General features: G+C 42.7%; 1 protein-coding gene across 5 annotated transcripts in view; it reads left to right on the forward strand.

The window, feature by feature from the left end:
- The window catches only part of Frmpd3 (FERM and PDZ domain containing 3), a 146,032-nt gene that overhangs the window by 87,623 nt on the left and 34,582 nt on the right, over positions 1–23,827 (forward strand). For all 5 annotated transcript variants that reach the window (XM_040744461.1, XM_013118206.3, XM_040744460.1 and 2 more), the window contains 6 exons: positions 9,224–9,328; positions 13,839–13,946; positions 16,553–16,684; positions 17,468–17,587; positions 22,769–22,905; positions 23,240–23,366. In XM_040744461.1, coding sequence (XP_040600395.1) covers positions 13,842–13,946; positions 16,553–16,684; positions 17,468–17,587; positions 22,769–22,905; positions 23,240–23,366 — 621 coding nt within the window. In that variant the 5' untranslated portion in view covers positions 9,224–9,328; positions 13,839–13,841. The remainder of the gene's footprint in view (positions 1–9,223; positions 9,329–13,838; positions 13,947–16,552; positions 16,685–17,467; positions 17,588–22,768; positions 22,906–23,239; positions 23,367–23,827) is intronic.

Raw genomic sequence — 23,827 nt, forward strand, 5'->3', positions numbered from 1 at the left:
TGTGAACATGCCTAGGACATGAAAAGTTTGGATTGTCTGACACATGGTTCCCAACTGAAGTCAAGCAAGGAAATGAACATTCTGCTTTCTCGTGTCAGCCCTCATAAAAAAGATGCTAAGAGGAAATGGGCATATTGGTTCCTGCATCCCAAGTGCTGGGAGGCTGAGGCAGAATGATCACTGGGAGTTTGAGGTCAACTTTAGCTACATAGTTCTAGGTCAGTGTGGACAACAGAGTGAGACCCTGAGGTGGGGAGAGAGACAGGTTGAAAGAGAATGAGAGGGAAAGAAAGGGACTCCTCAAGGATGAAGACAGTAGGATGTAATGCAGAGTGGGAAATACTTCTCCTATAGGACCAGTTATCAGAGTGTCAGTCCTGAGTCTGGAACCTATAAGTGAGGTGGCCTCAAGTGAGACTTAACAATTGTGATTCTCACTTTCTCCTCCTGAAATAAAGAAAATAGAGTCTACCGGGATGAGTTCTTTTCAGGGTTTAAGATTATGATCATAACAAAGAATTAAAACTGTCTTATTGTTGCTTTGTTGTCATTTTTGGTTCTTGTTTTGTTTCTGAGATTAAAGTCTTACTATGTATGTAGCAAGGCTGGCCTCAAAAATTATAAACTTATAATGTGAGATAGGAGCATCTGTTCACTATGCACGATTCATTGTTCACAGCTGTATAGAACTACTGCATCTAACAATATTCAACTAAGAGAATCTTCTCTCTCAAGCTATAGTGAAAATTTCTTGAAGACCCCAGTATACACTCAGTCTTATACCCCCATATCAAGCAGGTGCTTAGCATTTTAGAGGTGCAAGGGGACTATTGCCTCTTAATGGAATCTTGCCATGTTAAAGTTTGACTTCCAATTCCTCCAGAAGACAGATCCTTGATAGATCTAGGGTGTGATAAACAATTCAATATTTGTAATGACATCCCATAGGTGATTCTGGTAATCATTGTGACTTAGGAAACACGGACCAGATTATCTCTAAGGTTCCTCCCTGCTCTGACTGATAATGGCCTAATGCCTGCTCCTTCATTTGGTGCCTAATAATGGTTCTTGGCCCTGACTATTCATCAGAACCATCATAGAAGCTCTTAAAACCATTTACATTCAAGTTTTAGTCCTTATTAATAGAACTACAAGCTCTGGGGGTGGGGTCTTGGTGTTGGACTTTTGAAAGGGCTCCCCCAAATGATTCTAGTCTCTTTCATTTGACATTTTCCTCTTAACAGAATAAATTATATTACAGCAGACTATTGTGAGAAATAGTTTCAGAGGTCACCACACCACCACTTATCCTGCATATATATCCACATATTAAGGCTTTCTTTAATCTTTTGAAGACCAACTATCTCCCCATGGCTGCTTATTAATCATATCTGTAAACTTTATCATGTGGTATGTCCTCAACAAATGTTAAAATTTAAATAAAGTACTGGGTTGTGACCTCAAATAGCCTTGATAAAGCAAATAAAGATAGTTCCATCCAAAGGAGGACCAAATAAGAGCAACCCAAAGAGATAGAATCCTTTCTGCTTGGAACATCTTCCCAGCAAAAGCTGACAATAATGAAAATGACTATAGAAATGGTTTTTCACAGAGCATTTGGGGTACTTAGCAGGTCTAGTTCCTTGGTTTTGAGGTATGTTTCTAGCCAGATGGTGAGCACCCAACTCATACTTTCTGGATTCATGAACTAATTGGTTATTGATTAAAGCAATCAAGTTAGTACCTTTTATAATGAGCCAACCATGTGCTTGGTGCTAGAAGAGACATAGTGATTTTAAATACTATCTCTTATAACCTGATTGAGCAGATAAACTATGCCAGTGTGGATTAACCAAAAAAATTGAAGGAAATGCAGGAAAGTGAAGAAGAATCCAGAACAAAGAATTGGAACCATTTTATTATTGTTGCTTTGTATTATTTTTGTTTTTAGTTTATTTCTATGTAGCAAGGATGGTGTCAAACTTACTGTTCCCCTTCCTGCCTTAGCCTCCTAAGTGCTGGAATTACAGGTGTGTGTGTGTGTGTGTGTGTGTGTGTGTGTGTGTGTGATCACAACTCTGCTGGAACTAGGTTTTAATGAAGGGATAGTTTTTAGATGGCCAAAAGGAATATTGGGATCCCCAAAATGTAGGAATAAGGATAAAGTGGTGTGAATGGAGCCTAGAAGTGGAAACAAGCCCACTGTGTGCAGGGAGTTGGCCAGAATCACCAAGTACCAACAGTGGTGATATTGTAGGTAAGTGAAGAATGAGGCTAGGTAAAATATAGGGAAGCTTGCGAGTCAGGAGAGGATATGTTCATCACTAGGTAGTCCTGAGTTCTGAAAGGCAGGCATCCTGGTTCCCATCTGGTGTAACCTGGATGGTCTTCCTTTATCCTAGAAGCCCACAGTGGTTGCTATGGGAATTGATTGTAAGTAGGCTCAGGTGTCAAAGACAATGAGGCAGCAGAAAGGCCAATCAGGAAGCCAGTAAAGCTTCAGTAAAGAACCTGAGCTCCATCTTGCAGGCATCAAAATAAAGCCTTTGACCCACTGCTCCCAATTCCCCTTACCCCCTGAGTCTTTGATAGCCACTATTTTCCTCTCTACTTCTATGACAGCAACCATTTTTGGATTCTGCAGTTATATAGAATAAGTTCTGGCGTTCTGTTGCACAGGGTGACTGTAGTTAATAATGTTGTGTATTTCAAAACACTGCCATAGATAACTGGGAAGGTTTTGCCACAAAGAAAAGACAAGCATTTGAGGTGCTGGTTACCCTAATCTGATCATTGTACATCATGTATACATGAATCAAAATATCACATTGTACTCCTAAATATGTATAACTACTATGCATAAAAATAAAGATTTACAAAGCGGGAACCCTATCTTGCCATGAAACATTAACGTTTGGCCCTATATACTTGACTTCAGCCAAAATATGAGTGATCACAACCCTGAAATCTGTGCTAATAGAGCCACCAAATTAAAAAATGCTCAGAGAATCAGCAGCTGCTGAATTCAGCCCTGAGGGAGAGGCAGGCTCTCTCTTCAATTCCTTATTCCACCTAGCTTCTGCCTTCATATTTGCTTCAAGGGGCTTGCAGTGGCCCCAGAGGTACTTAGCAATTCTAGGCCCGTGTTTCAAGCCAAAATTCATCTTAGCCAGAAAGGGTGCTTGTTGCAAAATTAAACTCCCAGATGCTGGGAGGAGAAATAGGGTCAGGGAAGAGATCAGATGTTTCATCCTTAAGGTACTCAATTAATCTGTGCTTAATGGGTTAGTACATCTTCACCAGTAGAGATTCTTGGACCCCACTCTCCCAGGAATTCTGATTCCTAAGTGGTATGGGCATGGGCATGGGCTTTTGTATTTTAATAACCATTCTTCAGTGGTTCTTATTGGCTAAGTTTTAGAAATAGTAGGTTAGTACATGCTAATGTTAGTAAAGGGGTGAACATGTTTATAAAGAACTATATAGTAAATATTTTAGTATTTGTAAAATAAACACTTTAACCCCAAAGCAGCAGCAGGCACTACATAAATGAAGAACATGACTTTGTTCCAGCCAACATTTATTTTTAAAAATATGTAGTGAACAAGATTTGGCCCAGGCAGGCCTATCATTCACTGGGCTCTAAAGCATTGGGTTGCATGTCTGAGTGTTTTAAGTGAATGTATTGCAATCTTCAGGCCCTACAGCCAAGCAGATGCCATGGGACGGAAAGATCTTTTAGAGCCACCTTCTGTCCCCCTGGAAGTCAGACCTCACCTGTATCTAAGCATCAAGCTAGACGTGACTCTGTGACATCTAGCAGAGAGCAGCTGGCAATGAGTGAGTCACCACCAGCAACTGAGACTGAAGACGGAATAGGACATAGTCTCCGAGACTAAGAAGACAAGGGTCAATGAGGAATGAGGCATAAACAAGCTGAAAATAGCTCTGAAACAGACACAGAGAAATGATTAGAATCCCTGAAAACTCGGGCAATTCTGCATCCTTTGTGGGTTTGCTCCTGTAAATACCTGAATCTTTTCCTTGTGGTGGTATAAACGTTCTGAGGCCTGGATGTAATTTAGATTTTTATAGGAACAGAAAAAATGTTGGCCTCTCCACGTGTGTGTATACATAAACAATATGTTCCTTGTTCAAATCTATTGCATAGGACAAAGGTAGAACCCGAACCTGTGAGTGAAATGTCAGGAGTGGACTTCCAACTTCAGCCGGCTGCAGGGAGGACAGTCACTAATCAGGATTCAGGAAGCTGGAGCTCTGCTTCTTTGGATATACTGAGGCAACCCTATCCTCCTTTCTCTACGCCTCTGCTTCACATGTAAAACTGCAGAGTGAACTGTGTGACCCCCACCCCAGGGCTATCGGATGCCTTGCTCCACTCCAGACCATGGAGAAAACTGACAGCTTGTGATTTTAGAGAAGGGAGGTGGATGGGGCAGCTATCAGGTCAAACAAAGAGCCCACCAGCTTTGTGTTTGTGGCACCTTAGAGAAAAACAGGGGACTGAAAATTGCGTCATGCAGAGTTATCCAAACAGAGAAAGCTACAGATTTATCTGGCCTATTCCCTTTGTTTCTGTCTCAGTCTGAACTCCCCCAGCCACCCACACACACACACACACAGAATTTGAGCACCCAGATGTGCAACATACAAAGGCATTGATCTCATGAGCAATTGCTACTGTAATCGCTTTCGGCATCCATCTCCACTCTGAATTTTATATTGTCTGCTGCCAACCAATTGCCCCTCACCCCTGTGCCTTAGTATGAGAAGTCTGGGATTCCTTGGCTGCAGTTTGAAAGTATCAGAAGCTTTCAAAAAACACTGGACATGAGACCCTGTATCAGAACACACACACGCACACACACACACACACACACACACACACGCACGCACGCACGCACACACACTGATGGTCTGGCCCTGATCCATGGTGGGGCCTGGACATTGGAGGCTTTTAAAAGCTCTTCCAAACATTTCTTCTATGCAGCCAGAACCAAACCACTGCTGGAGCTCCTGCTGGACTCGGGTAGAAGATGTGAATTTTTATGATCTGTGCTCTGGGGGAGATATGATTGCTGACCCCATCGAACACAGCTAGGCCCACAGCTGACATGATGAGGACAATTTGTTTCTGATGTGTCTTTTTCTTAGGGCCCAGCCCTCCTGCGGCTGATGCAGTAAAAGCATCCTGGCCACAGTGTAAATGGTATATAATAGCTTAATGTACTGCCTTAATGTGCAGCTGGCATGGACTTTGGGGTTTAATACAAAGGAATTCCTGATTGAAGGACTCACAGGCCTTATGGCAAGGCCCATGGGAGAGGCCATTTAAAGTGACCCTGAACCTGATACATCCCTCCCTCAGTCCTCATCTCAGTAAATGACAACCCAGTTCTTCCTATGGACTTCTCTCTTTCTCACTCCCCATATCTAACCCATCAACATATGAGCTTGGTTCAGTCTTCCAAATATGTCCAGAATGTACTCACTTTGATCATGTTCATTCCCGTCATCCTAGCCCATGGCAGCATTACATTTTCAGTGTCACACTGCAATCACAAATACTGCAGTTAGCCATACCTAACTGGTCTTACCATTAACCTCTTACACTCCATTTTCCTCACAGAAGATAAAGGCATACACATACATCACACTCCATCTACTTAAAATTCACCAGTGGAATGAAATCCAGAGTTCTCACCATGACTTACAAGGCCCTACACGACTCAGCTTTCATTAGAGCATACCTCCTCTGGTTCCCATTACCCAGCACTGTATTCCACTTACCTACCCACCTCAACCCTATGCCTGCCTCAGGGCCTTTACCATTATTTTTGCTCAGCAGCCTCTCTCTCCGGATAGCCTCATATTATCTCGACCTTGCTTCCTTGTCTCTGATAAATGTCACCTTCCCAGATAGGTCTTCCCTTACCACAGTATGTACAATACATCCCCTTCCTCTAGAATGTGTTTCTGTATGTGTACATGTGTGTTTGTATTCAATACATATGTCCCCATAGGAATTGAAACCAATGTCTTGTGGAGATACTCGCACCCATGTTCACTGTAGAATTGTTCCTCAAGATACGGAGTCAATCTGCATATCCGTAGACAGCGTAATGGGCAAAGAAGTTGTGGTTCATATATATGACAGAATGTTATTCTGATTCTAAAGGAAGGAATGTGTCTAAAGACCCTGGGTTCAGTCTTTCAGCATTTCAAGGAGAATCAAAAGCAAATTCTGATATTTATCACATGGATGAACCTGGAGGATATTGTGTTACATGAAATAAGCCAGGCAAGAAAGACAAAGACCTCATGATCTCATTGATATATGAAATCCAGAAACAGGGGAGTTACAGAGCAGAGTAAAACAGTGATTACCAAGATCAGGGAGCAAGAGGAGAATATGGGGGTGGATGCTTGCTGTTCAGAGTACAAAGTGACAGGTACAATACATTGTTTTAAATCTAGTGCAAAGTTGATAATGATGCAATTGCAGGTTTCAAAACTGCTAAAATAACAATCCTACTGTGGACTCTTGAGGGAGGGCCTAGGCCCTGCCCTGGATGAAATGACAAACTTTGGAGATCCTCCCTGTGAATCGGAGGGAGTGGAGACTGGGTAGGGAACTGGGGGGCCTGGTGGGAGGAAGGGGAGGAGGGGAGGGAGAGGGAGCTGGGAACGACATGTGAAGCAAGCTTGTTTCTAACTTAAATTAAAAAAGAAAGAAAACAATCCTACTGTGGCCATCCTCAACATTCTCTTGTGTAGTCCTTTATGGTCTGCTTTATTTTTTTCTTACAGTAGTCACCCTCTTATCTGCAAGGATATTTCAAGATCCCAAGTGGATTCCTGTAACATGCACAGTACTGTATATATATGCTATGCATTGTGTGTGTGTACATATATATGCTTTTCATATATAGAAAGAATAAGATCTGATTTATAAATTAGGTATAGTAAAAGATTAACAACAATAACATTATGAAATAAAACAATTAAGAGGCAAGTGTGACACACACATTCCTTTAATCCCAGCTCTCAGAATGCAGAGGCAGACTGATCTCTGCCTTGAAGGCCAGCCTGGTCTACAAAGCTAGTTCCAGAACAGGCAGGGCTACACAGAGAAACTGTCTCAAAAAAACAAGAGGAAAAGAAAGAAAGAGAACAGTTATAACAACTTACTATAATAAAATTTATTTTAAATGTTAATTGTTTGCTTCTGGAATTTGCCAAGTTATATTTTTGAAATGAAGTTAATTATCACTGAAATCACAGGTGAAACTGAAAGTTGGGCACAATGACATATGCCTATAATCCCAGAATTTGAATAGTGGAGTTAAGAGGACCAGAAGTTCAAGGTCCATGGCTACTAATGAGTTGAAAGCCTGTCTGGGTTACATGACACCCTGTATCAAAAGAAAAAAAAACAAAACATAAAATTGCAGGAAGAACTACTGTAGTTATATGCTACCTAAAAGATATTTATTAGCCAGACGTTGTGCTACATATTTGTAATCCTAGTACTTAGGAGGTGAAGACAACAGTATCACAAGTTCAAAGCCAGTCCGGAATATATAGTGAGACCCTATCTCAAAAAAAAAAGATTTTTTTAAATTGTCACTTTGTTCCTGATAAAATAGGCACACCATAAGACCCTAAGGCCATGGAATTTGGTCAGTCTTATTTACTGCTCTATCCCTCATCACCTAGAGCATTGCCAGGCAAGTAATAGCTGCCTTTAAATTAATCAGATGAACAAATAAATACCCTTAAAGACATGAGAATGCCCTTTAGCATGACTTGCATTTCCTGGTTGCTAGGCTGCCGGTAGCTCAACAGAAGACTAGACTCTTAAGAACACTTCCCTTGCCGGGCGGTGGTGGTACACGCCTTTAATCCCAGCACTCAGGAGGCAGAGGCAGGCGAATCTCTGTGAATTCGAGACCATCCTGGTGTACAAGAGCTAGTTCCAGGACAGCCTCCAAAGCCACAGAGAAACCCTGTCTCAAAAACACCAAAAAAAAAGAACACTTCCCTTGATCCCCACAAGGGATTGGGTTCAGGATGCCCCCATGATACCTAAATCCATGGATGTTCAAGTCCTTTATATATGTATATAATGGCATAGTATTTGCATGGAACCTACCCACACCGACCGATATACCTCAAACCATCTCTAGACGACTTAAGATTCTGAATACATAGCAAATGCTATGTAAATAGTTGTTACACTGGGTTGTTTGGGAAATGAAGGCAAGAAAAACGTCTGTATGTGTTCACTACAGAGGGTTTGGTGGTGGTGGTGGTGTTTCATGTATTTTTAATATGTGCTTGGTTGAGATGCAAGGATGCAAAGCTGTGGGTAACAAGGGCTGACTGTAGTTTACAGTGTTTGCTAATCATGCTTCCTGCTGAATTTTGGGAAAGTTTTCAAGAATAAGAGAGCCTGACTGACTCTTTGGGCATTTCATGCAGAACCGAGTAAACAAAGTGATGCAGCGTTCAGAAGCAGAAAGCCAGGGGCACTGAGCTAAATCGCTCGAATCTCTCTTCCTGAATAGTTCAGAAAGTGGGGGGTGAGTCATTTTGGAGGGCTGGGTTTCTTCTCTCTCAGATCTCAAAAATATTTGTTATAAGTCTCCTTTCTAAGGGCATATCTGTGAGATGGATAAGATTATTTCTGTAAATCCTCTGAGAAGTGTGTATTCACACACAATAAAGTCTACCATTTAAGTCGATCTCATATTAAGAAAACTGAATATGTAAAAATTCAATGTATATGATTACTGAAGAATTTTTCTTGCAACCCTCCTTAGGCTTAGAGCATTTGTAATGGGATTCAGTTTATCCAAGTTCAATTCATGCTCAGCTTTTGCACAGCACACGAATCATACAGGGAGACAATTAGCACATTGCCTTATAGCACATTACCTTGCACTTAATAGGTAATCAATACTTAGCTATTGACTCATGGATCAGTAACACAAAATATCTCTGTACTTGAACATTTTATATTTGAGACAGTGTCTCACTTTGGTAGCCCAGGCTTGTCTCAAACTCATGATCTGTAGGCTCAGCCTCCTGAGTTCTCGGGATGGCAGGTGTGTACAACCACACTCAGTTGTATTGAGACATCTTAACTCTAATATTTCAAAGGAATGGGGCTCTTACCAGTCCTTTGTTCCTTTTCCAGTCTCCTAAATCTGCTTTCATCAGTGCTGCAAAGAAGGCCAAGCTGAGATCCAATCCTGTGAAGGTCCGATTTTCTGAGCAGGTGGCAGTTGGAGAAACAGATGCAGTAAGTACAGCCTTGGCTTCCCTCCTCTAGCCTTGGCCAGAATCAACCTGGCTATTGAGGTCTCAATCAGGGCCCTTCTGGCAGTGGATGCCTTTATGATGGAGTTGGAGCAGAAGGATCCCGGTGCTCTGAATGAGTAGGTACTGAGGAGAGAGGAGTGTGTGGCTTCCAGAGAGGACTGGGAGGGAGGGAAAACAACATATTGATTCACTCTGGATCTTCATGGTGCTTACAGAAATTTCTGTCCATAGCACAATAGTGTACACTCAGGGCAAGTGTTCCATAAACATCTTTTGGCTTCTTGATCGAAGCAGGGAGGAAGTGATGGTTTTGTGAAGACCCAGAGAACAAGTGGCTGGTGAAATTGAACTCTCTTCACATTTAAGTGGCCCTGCAATTCCGCATCTTCACTGGGGAAGACTGTGCTGATGGGTAGCCGCCTACCAGAAATGCTACAGACTCTGCCTAAGTCACTAGCTTTTCCTAGGCACTAGAAGGGATCCAAAAGGAATACCTGCTCCCTACCACTGGCTACCTTTCTGTGGGCTGGAAAGGGAGGGCAAGTGGTACAGACTGAAACTTTAGCAAATCTCCTGCTGTGCGGCATCCTCTTAAAGAGCAGCTAAGAGGATGCCCGTGTCATGCAGCTGCCAATTTAAGGATTCATGGCCAGCCCACAGGTTTCTTGCTGTTTTGTGGAGTATGCATGCAGTGAGCCATCTACCCCAGATGTACCTATGACAAAAAGGCAGGTGGAGAGCAGAAGTCAGTGAGTACAGAAGTCATGAATTCTGGCCCAGATTTCCCCCCAGAAATCTGCAGGAGTTAGTGATGTTCCCGTGGGAGTAGAGATAGCTTGAGCTACCAGGCATGGTGTGCTTTTGTAGGCAGTGATGGGATGGGCTGTCAGGAAGCCTGATCATGTATATACTAAGACACAGATGCAGTTGTTGAGAGACATAACAGCAGTCACAGAATGAGCAGAGAAATCAGCAGGACGTTGGTTGGGCATTTTTGTAGTTCTCAGAGGTAGAGCCACCCAGAAGAAAGGAGAGAGAACACAAATGTTGTCCATTTTCTACCCCCCTACCTCTCTCCCGTAAACCTAGCCCACACCTTTCTGTATCCCTGTGAGGAAGAGTGGAAAACCCAAAGGGCAATCAAAAGACTGTCTAGTTAACACTCAGGATCCATGTCAATCCAAGAGAAATGGTCAAAGAGATGTGAGGATTGATTATCAGTGAGGAGAGGGAACAGGATTGAGCCCTGTAGGTCAGAGTGAAATGATTGCAAGGTCCAAGTTACTAATAAGACATTGGTGTCCTGAACTGTTGAAAATTCTGAGGGTGGGGTGGAGAGATGACTCAGTGGTTAAGGGTACTGGCTGCTCTTCCAGAGGACCCGGGTTCAATACCTAGCACCCACGTGGCAGCTCATAACTGCTTGTAACTCCCATTTCAGGGGATCTGACACCTTCACACAGACATACATGTAGGCGTGTACATGAATGTGCATGAAATAAAAAGAGTTAATTAAAAAATAAAATTCTGAGGGTATAAGCATTGAGTTTGCAAAATACGGACAGATGTATCCTATCCCACCTCAAAACTACAGTCAAGGCCACGACATTCAATTAAGAACTCCCGCACCCCTCTATCTCTTCTTTCCTTTTCTTCCTTCATCTTCTTTCCATTCCCCAAGTTCCGTACCTCACTGGGCCACAGGCAGAATGAAGAACCATCTCCAGTTCAACCATAACAGCAACTGTCCCAGGGCAGCTAGAACCTATCCAGAGTGTACTTCTCTCTCATTCAGGCCCCAAGCTTGGCCTGAGACTCTTTGTCTAGGAGAGAAATCACCCCTGTCTTGCAACCCTCATGCTTGCTGCCTGTGTGCACCACAGCAGTCTGTTGAGACCTGGGGAGTCCGAGTCCAGGTGACTCCAGGCTGCCCCATCATTCCCTTCCCCTTGTGTTCCAAGGCTTTATTAAGCAGCCAGAACAAAAATAAATCCTGTGGGCGTTCCTTGCCAATTCTATTTTTAAGCAAAATCAATTAAGTAATTATCTGAGTCCAACCCAGTGTGCTAAATAAACCTTGCCACCGCTGAGCGTCATCAGCCTAGGGAGCTGAGCCTCCGGTCCTGGCAGGAGTGGGCCATCTCAGGAGCAGAAAGGCCTGGGCCTCATCATCACACTTTTCCAAATTGATATCCATGCCTTTCCTCTGTGGTCTGACCCCATCCAAACTTGACTCCTGGCCCCGCATCACTGTCTGCCACTCCCAAGCTCAGGAGGACTTGCTTATTTGATACTTTGTCCACAACAGTTGCTGGATCTGAACTGTTCTTTTCAGGCTTCTCTGATAATTTGTATCAGCTATCTCATTCAAAACTCAGAACCCAGTTAGCCTTACATACTAGCCTCACCTACCTTACACCAGTTAGTTTGTTTGAGGTTCATAATGAACAGACATGACAAAGGATGACAGCAATAATGCAAGTTAGACTCTCCCTGTCCCTCTCCCCTTCTCTCCTCGCACTCTTTGATACAGGGCCTCACTATATAGTTCTGTCTGTCCTGGAACTCCCTATGTAGACCATGATGACCTCCTACTCACAGAGATCTACCAGCCTGTACCTCTCCACTGCTTGGATTAAAGATGTGTGCCAACAGGCACATCTCAGGACTTCTACTTTTACTATAGCTCTCTGGGTTCCCAACAGAAGATGAGTATGCAATAGAGGCTCTGTGGCTGCCACTTAAAGAATCTGGCTATCTATACACAAGCACCCATAGAACGGATGCTGCTGGCCTAGGAAATGTGTGCATCCTCCTTGTAAATCGAGTCATTCAAGTAAGCACATAGTAAGCACCTATTGTTCATGCATTTAGCAGTCATTTATTCAACACCAACTATGTGCCAGGTGTGCTCTTCATTGCTGGTACCACAAAGATGACTAGGCATGGTCTTTTGTGCACTTAAGTTTACTGTTTGACTGTAAATGGCAAATGTTCTTTAAATATTGCTGGAAGCTAGGTATGGTGATATATGTCTGTAGTCCTAGTACTCAGAGGGAAAAAAAAGAAAAAAGGAACCAGCTAGGCCCCATAGCCAGTTAGTCTGAGCTATATAATAAGACCCTGTCTCAAAAGTAAATAAATAAATAAATGATTATTGTGCAGGATTACAAGTAGCACATACTTGTAATTTAACACTTTGGAGTTATATAAAGGAAAGTTTAGAGCTTGAGGCCAGCCTAGGCTACATAGGAGGACCCTGTCACCAAAAAGTATCTGTGTCACTAAGAAAAGAGTATGTATGTTGCTATAGGAAAACATGGGAAGATTAGATTCCATGATATTGGACCAAGACTTTACAAAATACTCATTTGAGCTTGATTTTGAAGGCTGAATAGGAGCTTGCCAGGGAGAGAGGGAGGAATGGAGAGAAATGATGGCTATTATTGAATTGAATTTTTGTTAATTGAAAAATTCACATTCACCATTTATAAATGAAGCCCTGTGCCCGGAAAACTCCTGCTAAGGAGTTATCAGGTGTTCAGAAATGAACTCTGCCAGTGGTTCTGAATCAGGATTCGTGAAGCCCACTTTCAAAGAGCTTTTGGGAATGTTTGAGAGTGGATTTGGTTATCCCAATGATGTGTGTGTGTGTGTGTGTGTGTGTGTGTGTGTGTGTGTGTGTGTGTGTTAGGAGCTCTTAGTGTCTCATGGGGAGAGACACTGAGAGACCTGAAGGAGTAAGGCGGCCCTGGAATGATGAATTCAGAGACATGGAGGCATTAAAGAAATGAGGCTTCTAGCAATGGGAAGACATGAATCCAGAGAGGTAGACAGGATCCAGGTCAAAAAGAACAAGGCACAGTGGCATCCACCTTTAACCCCAGTACTTTGGAAGCAGAGGTAGGTTGATCTCTGTTCTTTCTGGCCAGCCTGATCTAGGAGTGAGTTACAGACTAGCTAGGGCTACGTGGTAAGAACCTGCCTCTAAAAGGCAAAGGAAAAAAGGGACCTAATGAGATAACAAAGTGTCTCAGATGTAAAGTGCTTGCCTAGTATGGGCAAGGCTCTGCACAGCATCCCACACACCAGAGAATGGCAAAATAAAGGCAAAGGAGGGCTTGTGAAGGGCCTGGTGGAAAAAGAGGCATCTGGATAAACTGGGGTGTGTGAGGTGGTCCCAAAGAAGACTCCTCATGAGCTGTTCATGCTGCATATGGTGGTCTCTACTGATCCAGTGCTATATACCGCTACAGAGCTTCAAACTGCATAGAATGCAAATGCACCATGATAGAAAGCGAGGAGTAGACTTTGGATATGGCTCAACGTCTTCTTGGGGAGCTTCTTCTGGTCTGCATGTAACATTATTATTGATATGGTCTTTCGTCTGTCTTTGTTCTCACACACCTTCGGCTCCCTACCTCCCTCACCTTCTTTTCCTTCCTTTCTACAAACCCCTCTGCCTTCCCCCCTTTCTTGTGTGTCCATAGAAAATGATGAAGAAGGAAGCACTCCTCCTCATCCCCAATGTCCTGAAGGTTTTCCTAGAAAATGGGCAGATCAAGTCGTTCACATTTGATGGCCGGACCACTGTTAAGGTACATAAGGAGTTCCTCTGAGGTTGTCCACAGTGGCTTCACTGCTAGAACAAGATTGCCTTTGATCTGTACTCTGGAGTGTGAGGCCACAAAAGCATATAATCCCCAGATGAGGCTGGTAGTGGAAAATTGCATGCCCAGCTGTGTGCTAATTATTGTAAAAATGTGCATGTGTGTATGTATGTACATGAATGCACATCTGCTTGTCAACTGCTTTGTGTTCATGCTACACCAGGTCTTTCAGGATTCTTAGGAGCTAAGAAATGTGAAGACCATTAAGCCATTTATAAAGCCAAAGTGATTTATATTGATACAATAACACCTACACAAGTTTACACACAGAAATAAACAAATGTGATCTCTTGGGACATTAGCTTAGCCCTGTCTTGCTTTTTAAATAGCAACCAAATCTTAGGTACTGAAGCAAGATTTGAGAAGTCTAGCCACAGGAAGGGCAATTACTGAACTGTGATTCTTAACAGCTCATCCAGGCATCAAAAAGTCCTAGTGCTTCTCTTAGTCCTGAAGAGGACAGGTGGAAATACAATTTACCCCAAGGTTCACTCTGCAGTGAGACAGAAATCTCTATACCCGATTCTTTTGAACTCTCACCAGAAGAAGAATGGCATCCCAGAAATGAATGTTCTTATGCAACCAATGCTGCCCAGGTTGCTGGGCAGTTGTGACACCTGCCCAGGAAGCCTACCTTGCCCACAGCTGTCCTGTGGTTCCTATACAAGGGCCAAGATGACACTGTAAATAAAGAATTCCATCAGGCACGGTAACACAGGCCTGTAAACCTAGTATTCAGGAGACTAAATCCAGAGAATTACAGGTTCAAGGCCTGTGAAGGGAGACCCTTTGGGAAGGAAATGAAGGAGAGAGGAAGGGACACCCTGAGCCAGAAAATTCTTGTTCAGAAGAATGATCAGGTGTTCAGAAAGACATTCCTGGTGTTTTTCTACTGGCATTTACAGATTGTTCCTGTATTGGTTTGAAAATGTCTAAGAGTGTTTTGGGACCATCCCATGATATGTCATGCTACTACCATTTAGTGTCTCAAGGATAAACATCCTCCAGGAAACAGAACAGTCCCTGAATGATTAATTGTCCTACCCAAAGTTTCTTTGGAAAACTTAGGCCTAGGTCGGTATCTCTACAGAGCCTAAGACCTAAGTGTACACCTTAGGAAGCTATGGCATTGTCATGCCTACGGAAGGTCTTGGGCTATGAAAGGAGATGTTAGACAGAACTAGGCCACCCAGATGCCAGAATCTTCCTTGGTGTCTCTTTATGGATTAATATATTTATTGTAGATTTGTCAATACCCTAGAGCACTGACCAAACCCTCTTCCTCTTAGATGCTCAGAGTACTCCCTACCTCACATTGCCACTACGATTGTGGCATTCATGCAGTGCCAACCTTTGACACTCAGGCTCACACTACACTTCAGGAAAGGTGCATGGCTACTCATTAGAACTTTGACAGGCTTCCAAGCCACTTATAGCAAAGGGGTACCTACATGAAATGACAGTCTGACATGATGGCACTTAAACATCTAGCACCAGTTGACAATCTCAATGTAACTTAACTGCAAGGAAAACCACATCTATCTATGCCAGGGTTCTTCTAACACCCAATCCTCTGTGACTATGTGAATAGCACAAAGAAATCCTCTCAAATACCCAGAACTTTGCAGCTTCCTGTTCAAATGACTGAGCATCTCACATACAGGACATACTTTGGCAGCCCTGTCTGTCAGAGAGCTCTGAACTCCCAAGCCTTCTTCCCTCCAGCCTTTGGGTGTTGAGACATGCTGACTTTGTAAACATACACACTGCAGTGTGTATGCTGAAGCCACAGTAAATAGATGGCAGACGCCTCAAAGCTGATATTTTGGCAGCCCCCACCAATATGCTCTCAGATGCCCTAGTATTAAAAGTAGGGCAGCAGAGCAGACGGAACCCAAAAGTAGTCAGGTCTATGACTGTACTCCAAACACGTGGCATTGTTCCTCTTTGTGGACATATTTTTCAAGTTGCTAAATTGATCGTCTATAAAAGCTAGCTATGGCCAAAAATGAACATTTTGCCAGTAGCTCAAGTCATTTGATTTAGATTATGAATCTGGAAATAGTATACTTTTTAAATCACAGAAACATAATTTTGGCTTTTGCTCATTCCTAAGAGTTGACAGACAAACCTAAATGGACATTCTGACTGAAGAGAGGTGAGAGGAGAGCCAGCACAATGCCTGAACTCCATAAGTATTCAGGAAATATTGATCTAATAGAGGAAGAAAGAGGGTGGGAAGAGGGAGGGGTGAAGCGAGGCAAGGAGCAGGGAAACATCCATTTGTCTAACCAGAGGAAATTCAGGGATACCTGTATCCACCTCCTGAACCTTTGGTGTTCCCTAGGGCCCAGGCCACTGGGCAGCACTCATGAGGCCCTTTACTGGTCCCAGAACTCAGCATCTGAGCTACCACAAATCCTTTTCCACAGGACTGTGGTGCTTGATTTCCACTATTTCCTCATGTATTCACTACTTTGAGTAACTTAGAGTCAGAAATGATGCCCCCTTTCAAGGCTCTTTTTCTTCTACAGGATGTGATGGTGACTTTACAGGACCGTCTCTCCTTAAGGTACATTGAGCATTTTGCTCTTGTCCTTGAGTATACGGGGCCAGAACAAGATCACAAGTTCTTGATTCTCCAGGACAAGCAGCCCCTGGCTTATGTAAGTTACCCCTTTATCCTGTTTTTGTCACTGCATGTAAGCAGTGCTAGAAAAGATCTCCCAAGACACGGCTTAACTAGAAAATTCATCATGACATAGGCAACCAGCTCCCAGAAGTCACTTTCAACTGAGGTGGAATGTGTGTATGTATATATGTCTTTCTATATGTGTATATCTATATGTGTATATGTATTGTGTGTGTGTGTGTGTGTGTGTGTGTGTGTGCCTCAGCCTCCCAAGTACTAGGATTATAGGCATGAACTACTGCATGGATCTCATTCTTATAAACACCATTCCTAAAAAAAAAGTGATTAAAAAATACTAGTCAGAGCCAGGCATGGTGGCACATGCCTTTAATCCTAGAACTCAGGAAACAGAGGAAGTGAGATCCCTATGAGTTCAAGGCCAGTCTGTCTGCATAGTAAGTTCCAGGCCAACCAGGTCTATAAAGTGAGTACTTGTCTCAAAACCAGAAAACTTCATTGATAAATTAATATAAAATAGGGTAATTATAAATCAATACTATAGTAAAAGTTATGAGTTGTTTGTTTCTTGGATTTTCTATTTTGGACTGAAGTTGTCTGTGGGTAACTGAAACCAGGGAAAGTAAAACCCAGGATGAGAGAGGAATACTCAGTATGAATTTGCCATGTATGAAACTAGTGTGGGAAACAACAGCTTAGCTCATCACTAAGCCTACTTTAAGAAGCCATCCAGCCACCTGCCCCCTCACAGTTATTGATTCTATGGTTTCTTCTCCACCCTCTGCCCCTGGGGTTTCAGGTGGTACAGCGGACACACTATCATGGAATGAAATGCCTCTTCCGAATAAGCTTCTTTCCCAAAGACCCCGTGGAGCTGCTGCGTCGAGATCCTGCTGCTTTTGAGTACCTATACATCCAGGTAGAGTCTGGCTTGGGGACACAAAGATAGACCAGTGGACAAATAAACCGGCAGGCTGTTCTGCCATCACAATGAAGTTGCTATGTAAGCTCAACTTTCAGCTTGTTCTGAAGGTCCTTTCTTTTCTTGCTACTATTATAGTCCATCGGCAAGTTGGCTGCTCTGGTGGCTTGACTCTGACTGTCAAAGTACCCAGAGCCCATCAGTTTTCAGAAACAAGCAATCTCAGGAACTCTGGTGCTTTCGCAGAATCCCAAGATTTAACAAGCTCTTTTGGGTTCCATGAACTCTCAACCCCCAATAACTAGGTTCAGTAAGAGATGGCTCTGACCTCACTCCATCCAGAAATATTTATTGAGCCCATACCCTGGGTGAAGTCCTATGCTGGATCCTGACAATCAGAGGGGCAAAAAGGATAGACTTCATTCACTAGAGTTCATATATTCATAAATATAACCCCAACAGGATTCAATGTCAGTAATGACACCCAGGGAGCAGTCTGCCAGCCCTACATGAGAGAAAGAAAGAAGGCTTCATGGTGGAAAAGATACGCGTATACTCTTAGCTGTAAAGAATGAGGGAATGTTTGCTACGTAGTAAGTTGGAATTATATTGTATTCCAAACGAGAGCCCTTGCATTTTTCAAAGGCATGCTGACGAGAAAAAAACACAAGTGATTTATTGCAGCTTCAGTACAGGATGTAATGTAAGGAGCAATAGAAAATGAAATTGGAGAGCTGGGAACCAGAGAGTGAATGCTTGGGAGGCCATAGAGAGCAGACTTTATTCTGGAAGCTGAACAGTGCTTCTCAGAATGTGGGCCCTGAATCAACAGCATCATCAACTGGAAGCTTGTTAGAGATGCAAATTCTTGGGCCTTATCCCAATGTTCTGTTTTAACAAGCTCAATGAGATTAAAACAAAACAAAAGAAAGCAGGGTCTCGTGCATCTCAGGCTGACCCCAAATGAACTATGTATCTTAAGGATAACCTTGAGCCTCCAATCCTGCCACCACCTTCCAGGTGCTGGGCTTACAGGCAGGTATCATGCCATCTCGTTCTCCATGAGAGTTTAATACCCAACTCCCATCCCCATGCCAAAGCTTTTAAGACAGAGGAACCACTTCAGAACAGTGATTCCTTAACTCTATCTGAACATCAGAATTATCTGGGAGGGGGCTGGAAAGATGGCTTAATGATTAAGAGCATAGGCTGCTCTTCGAGAAAACCTGGGTTCAATTCCTAGTACCCACATGGGTTCACAACCATCTGTAACTCCAGTTCCAGAAGATCCAAGGCCTAGGCACGTATATAGTATGCAGACAATTGTGCAGGCAAACACACATACACATGAAGTAATTCTAAAAAATGAATTATCTAGGAGGCTTTTTTATAATTATCTAGGAAAAATATATTCCACCCTACCCCAAATCTGGGAGTGGAGCCCAAACATTGGTGTTTTTTAATTAACTTATTCTAATGAGCAGTCAAGGTAAAGAAATCCTGCTGAGGAATGGGTAAGAGTGCTAAAAGGAAAGTCACCTGGTCATTATCCAAAGAAAAGAACAATGTCCAAAATCAGGGCTGAGAATGACAGGGTATTTGGGGTAGGGTCCCAGGGAGACATAAAGGCTTTGATTTGCTGAGTGTTGGAAGAGACAGTATCAGTCCTCACATTAGCGAATAAAAGCAGTATCATGAGCTTGGAGACAGGATAAGTTCATTTTAGGCCATGTTGGGTTTTAAGTGCCCACAGCACATATGCAGCACTTGATGAGAAAAAAAAAACAACCAACTTATCTGTCTCCGAGGGTGTCACCTGGGACTGTAATGAGAGACACCACAGTTGTCCTTTTTGCCCTTTCTGACAACCTAAAATGGTAACAAAATTCCTCAGCCTCCAGTTCCTTTGCCAAACCTCTAGAAAGGCAATGGGTTGTGTGGTTTAGTCTAGTTCTCATTTTGTTTGTCCTGAATTTCTTCACTAAGACTTCCAGGATTGCCTTGGTTCTCATATTTTGGAATTTGATGACAAGATCGTGCCCAGCATATTTCTCCACTTTGTGATTTTTCCTTTTAAAAAAATTCAGTTTTTGTTTTTTGCTTTTCGTGCCAATTAGACCAAAACTGAGGTCTAATTGGCACATAACAAACTGCACATGTTCAAAGTGAACACTATGATAAATTGTCACCCACAGCCATCACCACAATCAAAATATTGAACATATCCAATATTCACTGACATTTCCTCAGGCTCCTTTGTAATTCATCCCCCAGGCAACCTCTGACTGGCTTTCTGTCACTATAGATTTGTTTTCATTTCCAAGAGTTTATGTAAATTAAACCATACAATATGTTGATTTGGTTTGGTTTTTCAAGATAGAGTTTTCTATGTAGCCCCTGATTGTTCTGGAATTCATTTTGTAGGCCAGGATTGCCTTGAGATCCTCTTGCCTCTGACTCCCAAGTGCTGAGATTATAGGCATGCACCACCACCACCCAACCATTTTTCTTGTTGAGTAGCATTCATGGTACCAGAATTTGTTACACACATTGATGTACATTTGGGGCATTTCCAGATCTGTGCAATTATGAATGAAATGTCTATGAGTATTCATGTCCAAGTCTTTGCATAGATGTGTGCTTTCTTTGCTTTTAGGTAAATAGCTAATAAAGAATGGTTTGATTAGTTTTCTAACATAAATTCTAATACTATTTTCCAAAGTGGTTTAACCATCTAACATTCCTATCCATCACATATTACAGTTCTAGCTTCTCCAGTATTGTTAACTCTTGGTATAGTCACTCCTTTTTGTTTTCCACTCTAGCCATTCTAACATTGTATAGCAGTATCTCTTTAAGATTTCCATCTGCATTTTCCTAGTAACTAATGGTATAGGATAATTTTTCATGTGTTCACTGTTGTGCATCTTCTGTGATGAAATGTCTGTCCAAATCATTTGCCTGCCTTTTTATTGGGTTATTTGTTTTCTTATTATCAAGTTTTGAGAATTCTTTATGTATTCTGGAAACAAGTCATTTGTTGGATATGTTATTTGCAATTATTTCCTCCCAGTCTGTGTCTGGCCTTTTTGGTCTCTAAACAGTGTCTTTCACAGAGCAGATGTTTGAATTTTGATGAAGTCCAGTTTGTTAATCTTTTCTCTTCAGATAGCATTTCTGGTATCCTATCTAGGATATATTCATATGTCTACCCAGGGTATCTGTGTGTGTTCATGCATGCATGTGTGTATGTAAGTTGGCATATAGATACAGATACACAGTTGCTGAGGCTCCACTCACTGAAAAACCTATCCTTTCCTCACTGAATTGCCTTCATGCTTTTATTAAAAATCAGTCTGTATAAACATTAAAACATCTAGACCTAGTAGGAAAGCAGTTGTCTGTGTATTTGTAGATCTATTTCTGAACATCTATTCCATTCTATTGATCTTCCAGTCTATCCCTATGCCAACCATACACTCTATTGACAACCAGAGCTGTATAATAAGTCTTAAAATCAAGTAGTGTTTGTTCTTCTCCTGAAAAAGTGTTTTTATTCTAGGCCCTCTGTATTTTTCATAGTAATTATAGAATCATCCTGTCAATTTCTACTAAAAATCCTACCATGATTTGGATTGTAATTGTGCAGAATCTGTAGATTGATTAAGGGAGAATTGATATGTTAACAATACTGAGTCTTCCAGCCTGTGAACAAAAGCATTTCTACACTGACTGAGGTCTTTAATTTTCCTCAGCAGTATTTTATAAGTTTTTGGTCTATGATTTTTCACATATTTTGTCTGAATTATTCCTAATTATTTCTTATTTTGATGCCATAATAAATGATTTTTATTTTGTTGTTGCTGTTGCTGCTGTTGCTTTTGAGACATAGTCTAATTCTTTAACTCAGGCTGGTCTGGAACTGTGTAGCCCAAGCTAGCTAGTATTGAGCTAGTAAGCCATCTTCCTACCTCAGCCTCCCAAACACTGGGATTATAGGCATGAGCCACCATACCCAACAGTGATTTAGATTTGTAATTCAATTTCCAATTGTTTGTTGGTAGCATATGGAAATAAGTCTCCTTTTTTTTGGTTTTTCAAGACAGGGTTTCTCTGTGTAGCCCTGGCTGTCCTGGAACTAGCTTTGTAGACCAGGCTGGTCTAGAACTCACAGAGATCCGCTTTTCCCTATCTCCTGAGTGCTGGGATTAAAGGTGAGCACCACCACTGCCCAGTATAGAAATTCATCTTATAGTGATTTTATGCCTTATGCCTTGCAAATTTGCTGTACTCGGCAAGTAGTTTTGGGGGTTTTTTGTAGGTTCTACTGGATTTTCTGTATAGATAAACATTGTTATTTTTTCCCACTCGTCCCCCTTTTGATAAGTCTTGATCTATGAAGCAGGCACAGCCTCACTGTGCAGCCCAGGCTGGTCTTCCAATTCTCATGTCTCAACAGAAGCATCCTTTTTCTGATCTTTGCCTTTGCTATAGTGATATCACCATGGCTCCCTAGGGTTGTGTTACAGCCTCAATCAAAGGGCAACTGTTCAAATGAAGGTGGAGTCATTGATAGCTTGGGTGCTGACCCTTAGAATTTGGAAGGTTATCATACACTTGACTATCCCCTACAAGGTATTCCCTCTAAGACAGCAAAATGTTTTTGTCCTTTGGATCTCAAGGAACAGAATGTTTGCTCCATCCCTGCAAACTACCTCTCACCATGCGCTTCCGGATCACAGCCCCACAGAGAGCTTCTCTCAGTTTCTTTCTCTCCTTGTTCTCATCTGAACTATTATTAGAAGAGGCTGGTATGGCTAGTGGTTGAGTACAAGACCTCTTATAGGGCGGGATGTTTCTTATAACAGAAGAAAGAAAGTGAATGGGTGAGTTCTTACTTTCGTAGTAACCTGCACTTTTCTGCCCACTGCCTTGCTGTGGTGTGACCTGTTACTGAGAAGAGTGTCTGATCTTTGCTGAACCAAGCACATAGTGTCCCTGTGACCCAAGGCTCCCCTGTTGTTTCGTCTACAAGGGCAGTAACCCTCCCTTTCACTTGACTCATCATGTCTTGCTGGTGGCATGATTCTTTTCTGGCTTCCAAGGGCATAGCTAGGGAGCAGAGAGGGAAAACAGTGGCTCCTTTAACGGATAGATTTGCTCTGCCCTCTCTCACAGAGTCGGAATGATGTTATCCGAGAACGCTTTGGAATGGACCCCAAGCCAGAGATGCTTTTGGGCCTTGCTGCCCTCCACATCTATATCACTGTCTCAGCCACTCGACCTAGTCAGAAGATCACACTCAAGAATGTGGAGTGAGTCGTGAAAGGGCCCTTCTGGGGGGGGGGGACAAATAGCTGTCTATAAGAAGGTGCAAATGTTGAGCCACGCTCTGCTTTTCAAGGGAATAGCCATTCTGTGGGGGTAAGAACTGGAATTCCTGATGCCTGGCCCACCATGCTTTAGAGCTATAGTTTCTACTGGTTACTCGGGGCCACGGTCTGCCTGTCCTTATCCTTCTGTCTCTTTTCCCTAGTCTGTTTTCCCATCTCGGCCTCTCAGAGTTACTCAGATTCATTCTTGCTGTCTCCCTTCCTTGACCCCCACTTCATCTGTCTCACTCATCTCTTGCTTTTCTTCTGTTTTTAGGAAGGAGTGGGGCCTGGAACCCTTTCTTCCCCCCTCCCTCCTGCAGGGCATCAAAGAGAAGAACCTTCGGAAATCTCTCTCTCAACAACTGAAGGCTCACCAAATGCATCCTTCTAGCAGCACCAAGGTACCCATAGGAGCCTCAGAGGGGTCCTGGGTGGTACTCTGGGGGATTTCTACCAGTCTTTCTGACTCAGGTGCACACTCTCCCACTCCTTCTTGGGTGCACACCCCATCATTCTTTCTCACTTGGGTACATATCTAGCTTGACCAGGGGTGGGGCAGTTATGGAAAGGAGTTTGTTTCAAACCCAAACTTAGCCCAAATAGGCTTAGCTACACATCACACTAAGCCACTCAAACAAAGGAGCAATAAGGAAGGTCATTCTTGGGATCTATCTCCAATTACTTCTGATGGAGCACCTGTCCTGTGGAAGGCACTGGCCCCTAAAGAGAGGCATGTATGTTCCATGAGAGTGACTGCTATGTCCCTCATTAGCTTTCTAATCCACCAGTCCTAGAATAGGGAATCTTAGGAGATGAAAGCCCAACCAAGAACCGGGGCCACTGCTGGGCTATCTTGTGAATT

The sequence above is a fragment of the Mesocricetus auratus genome, unplaced genomic scaffold, assembly GCF_017639785.1.
Source record: "Mesocricetus auratus isolate SY011 unplaced genomic scaffold, BCM_Maur_2.0 Super-Scaffold_100003, whole genome shotgun sequence".
Classification (NCBI taxonomy): domain Eukaryota; kingdom Metazoa; phylum Chordata; class Mammalia; order Rodentia; family Cricetidae; genus Mesocricetus; species Mesocricetus auratus.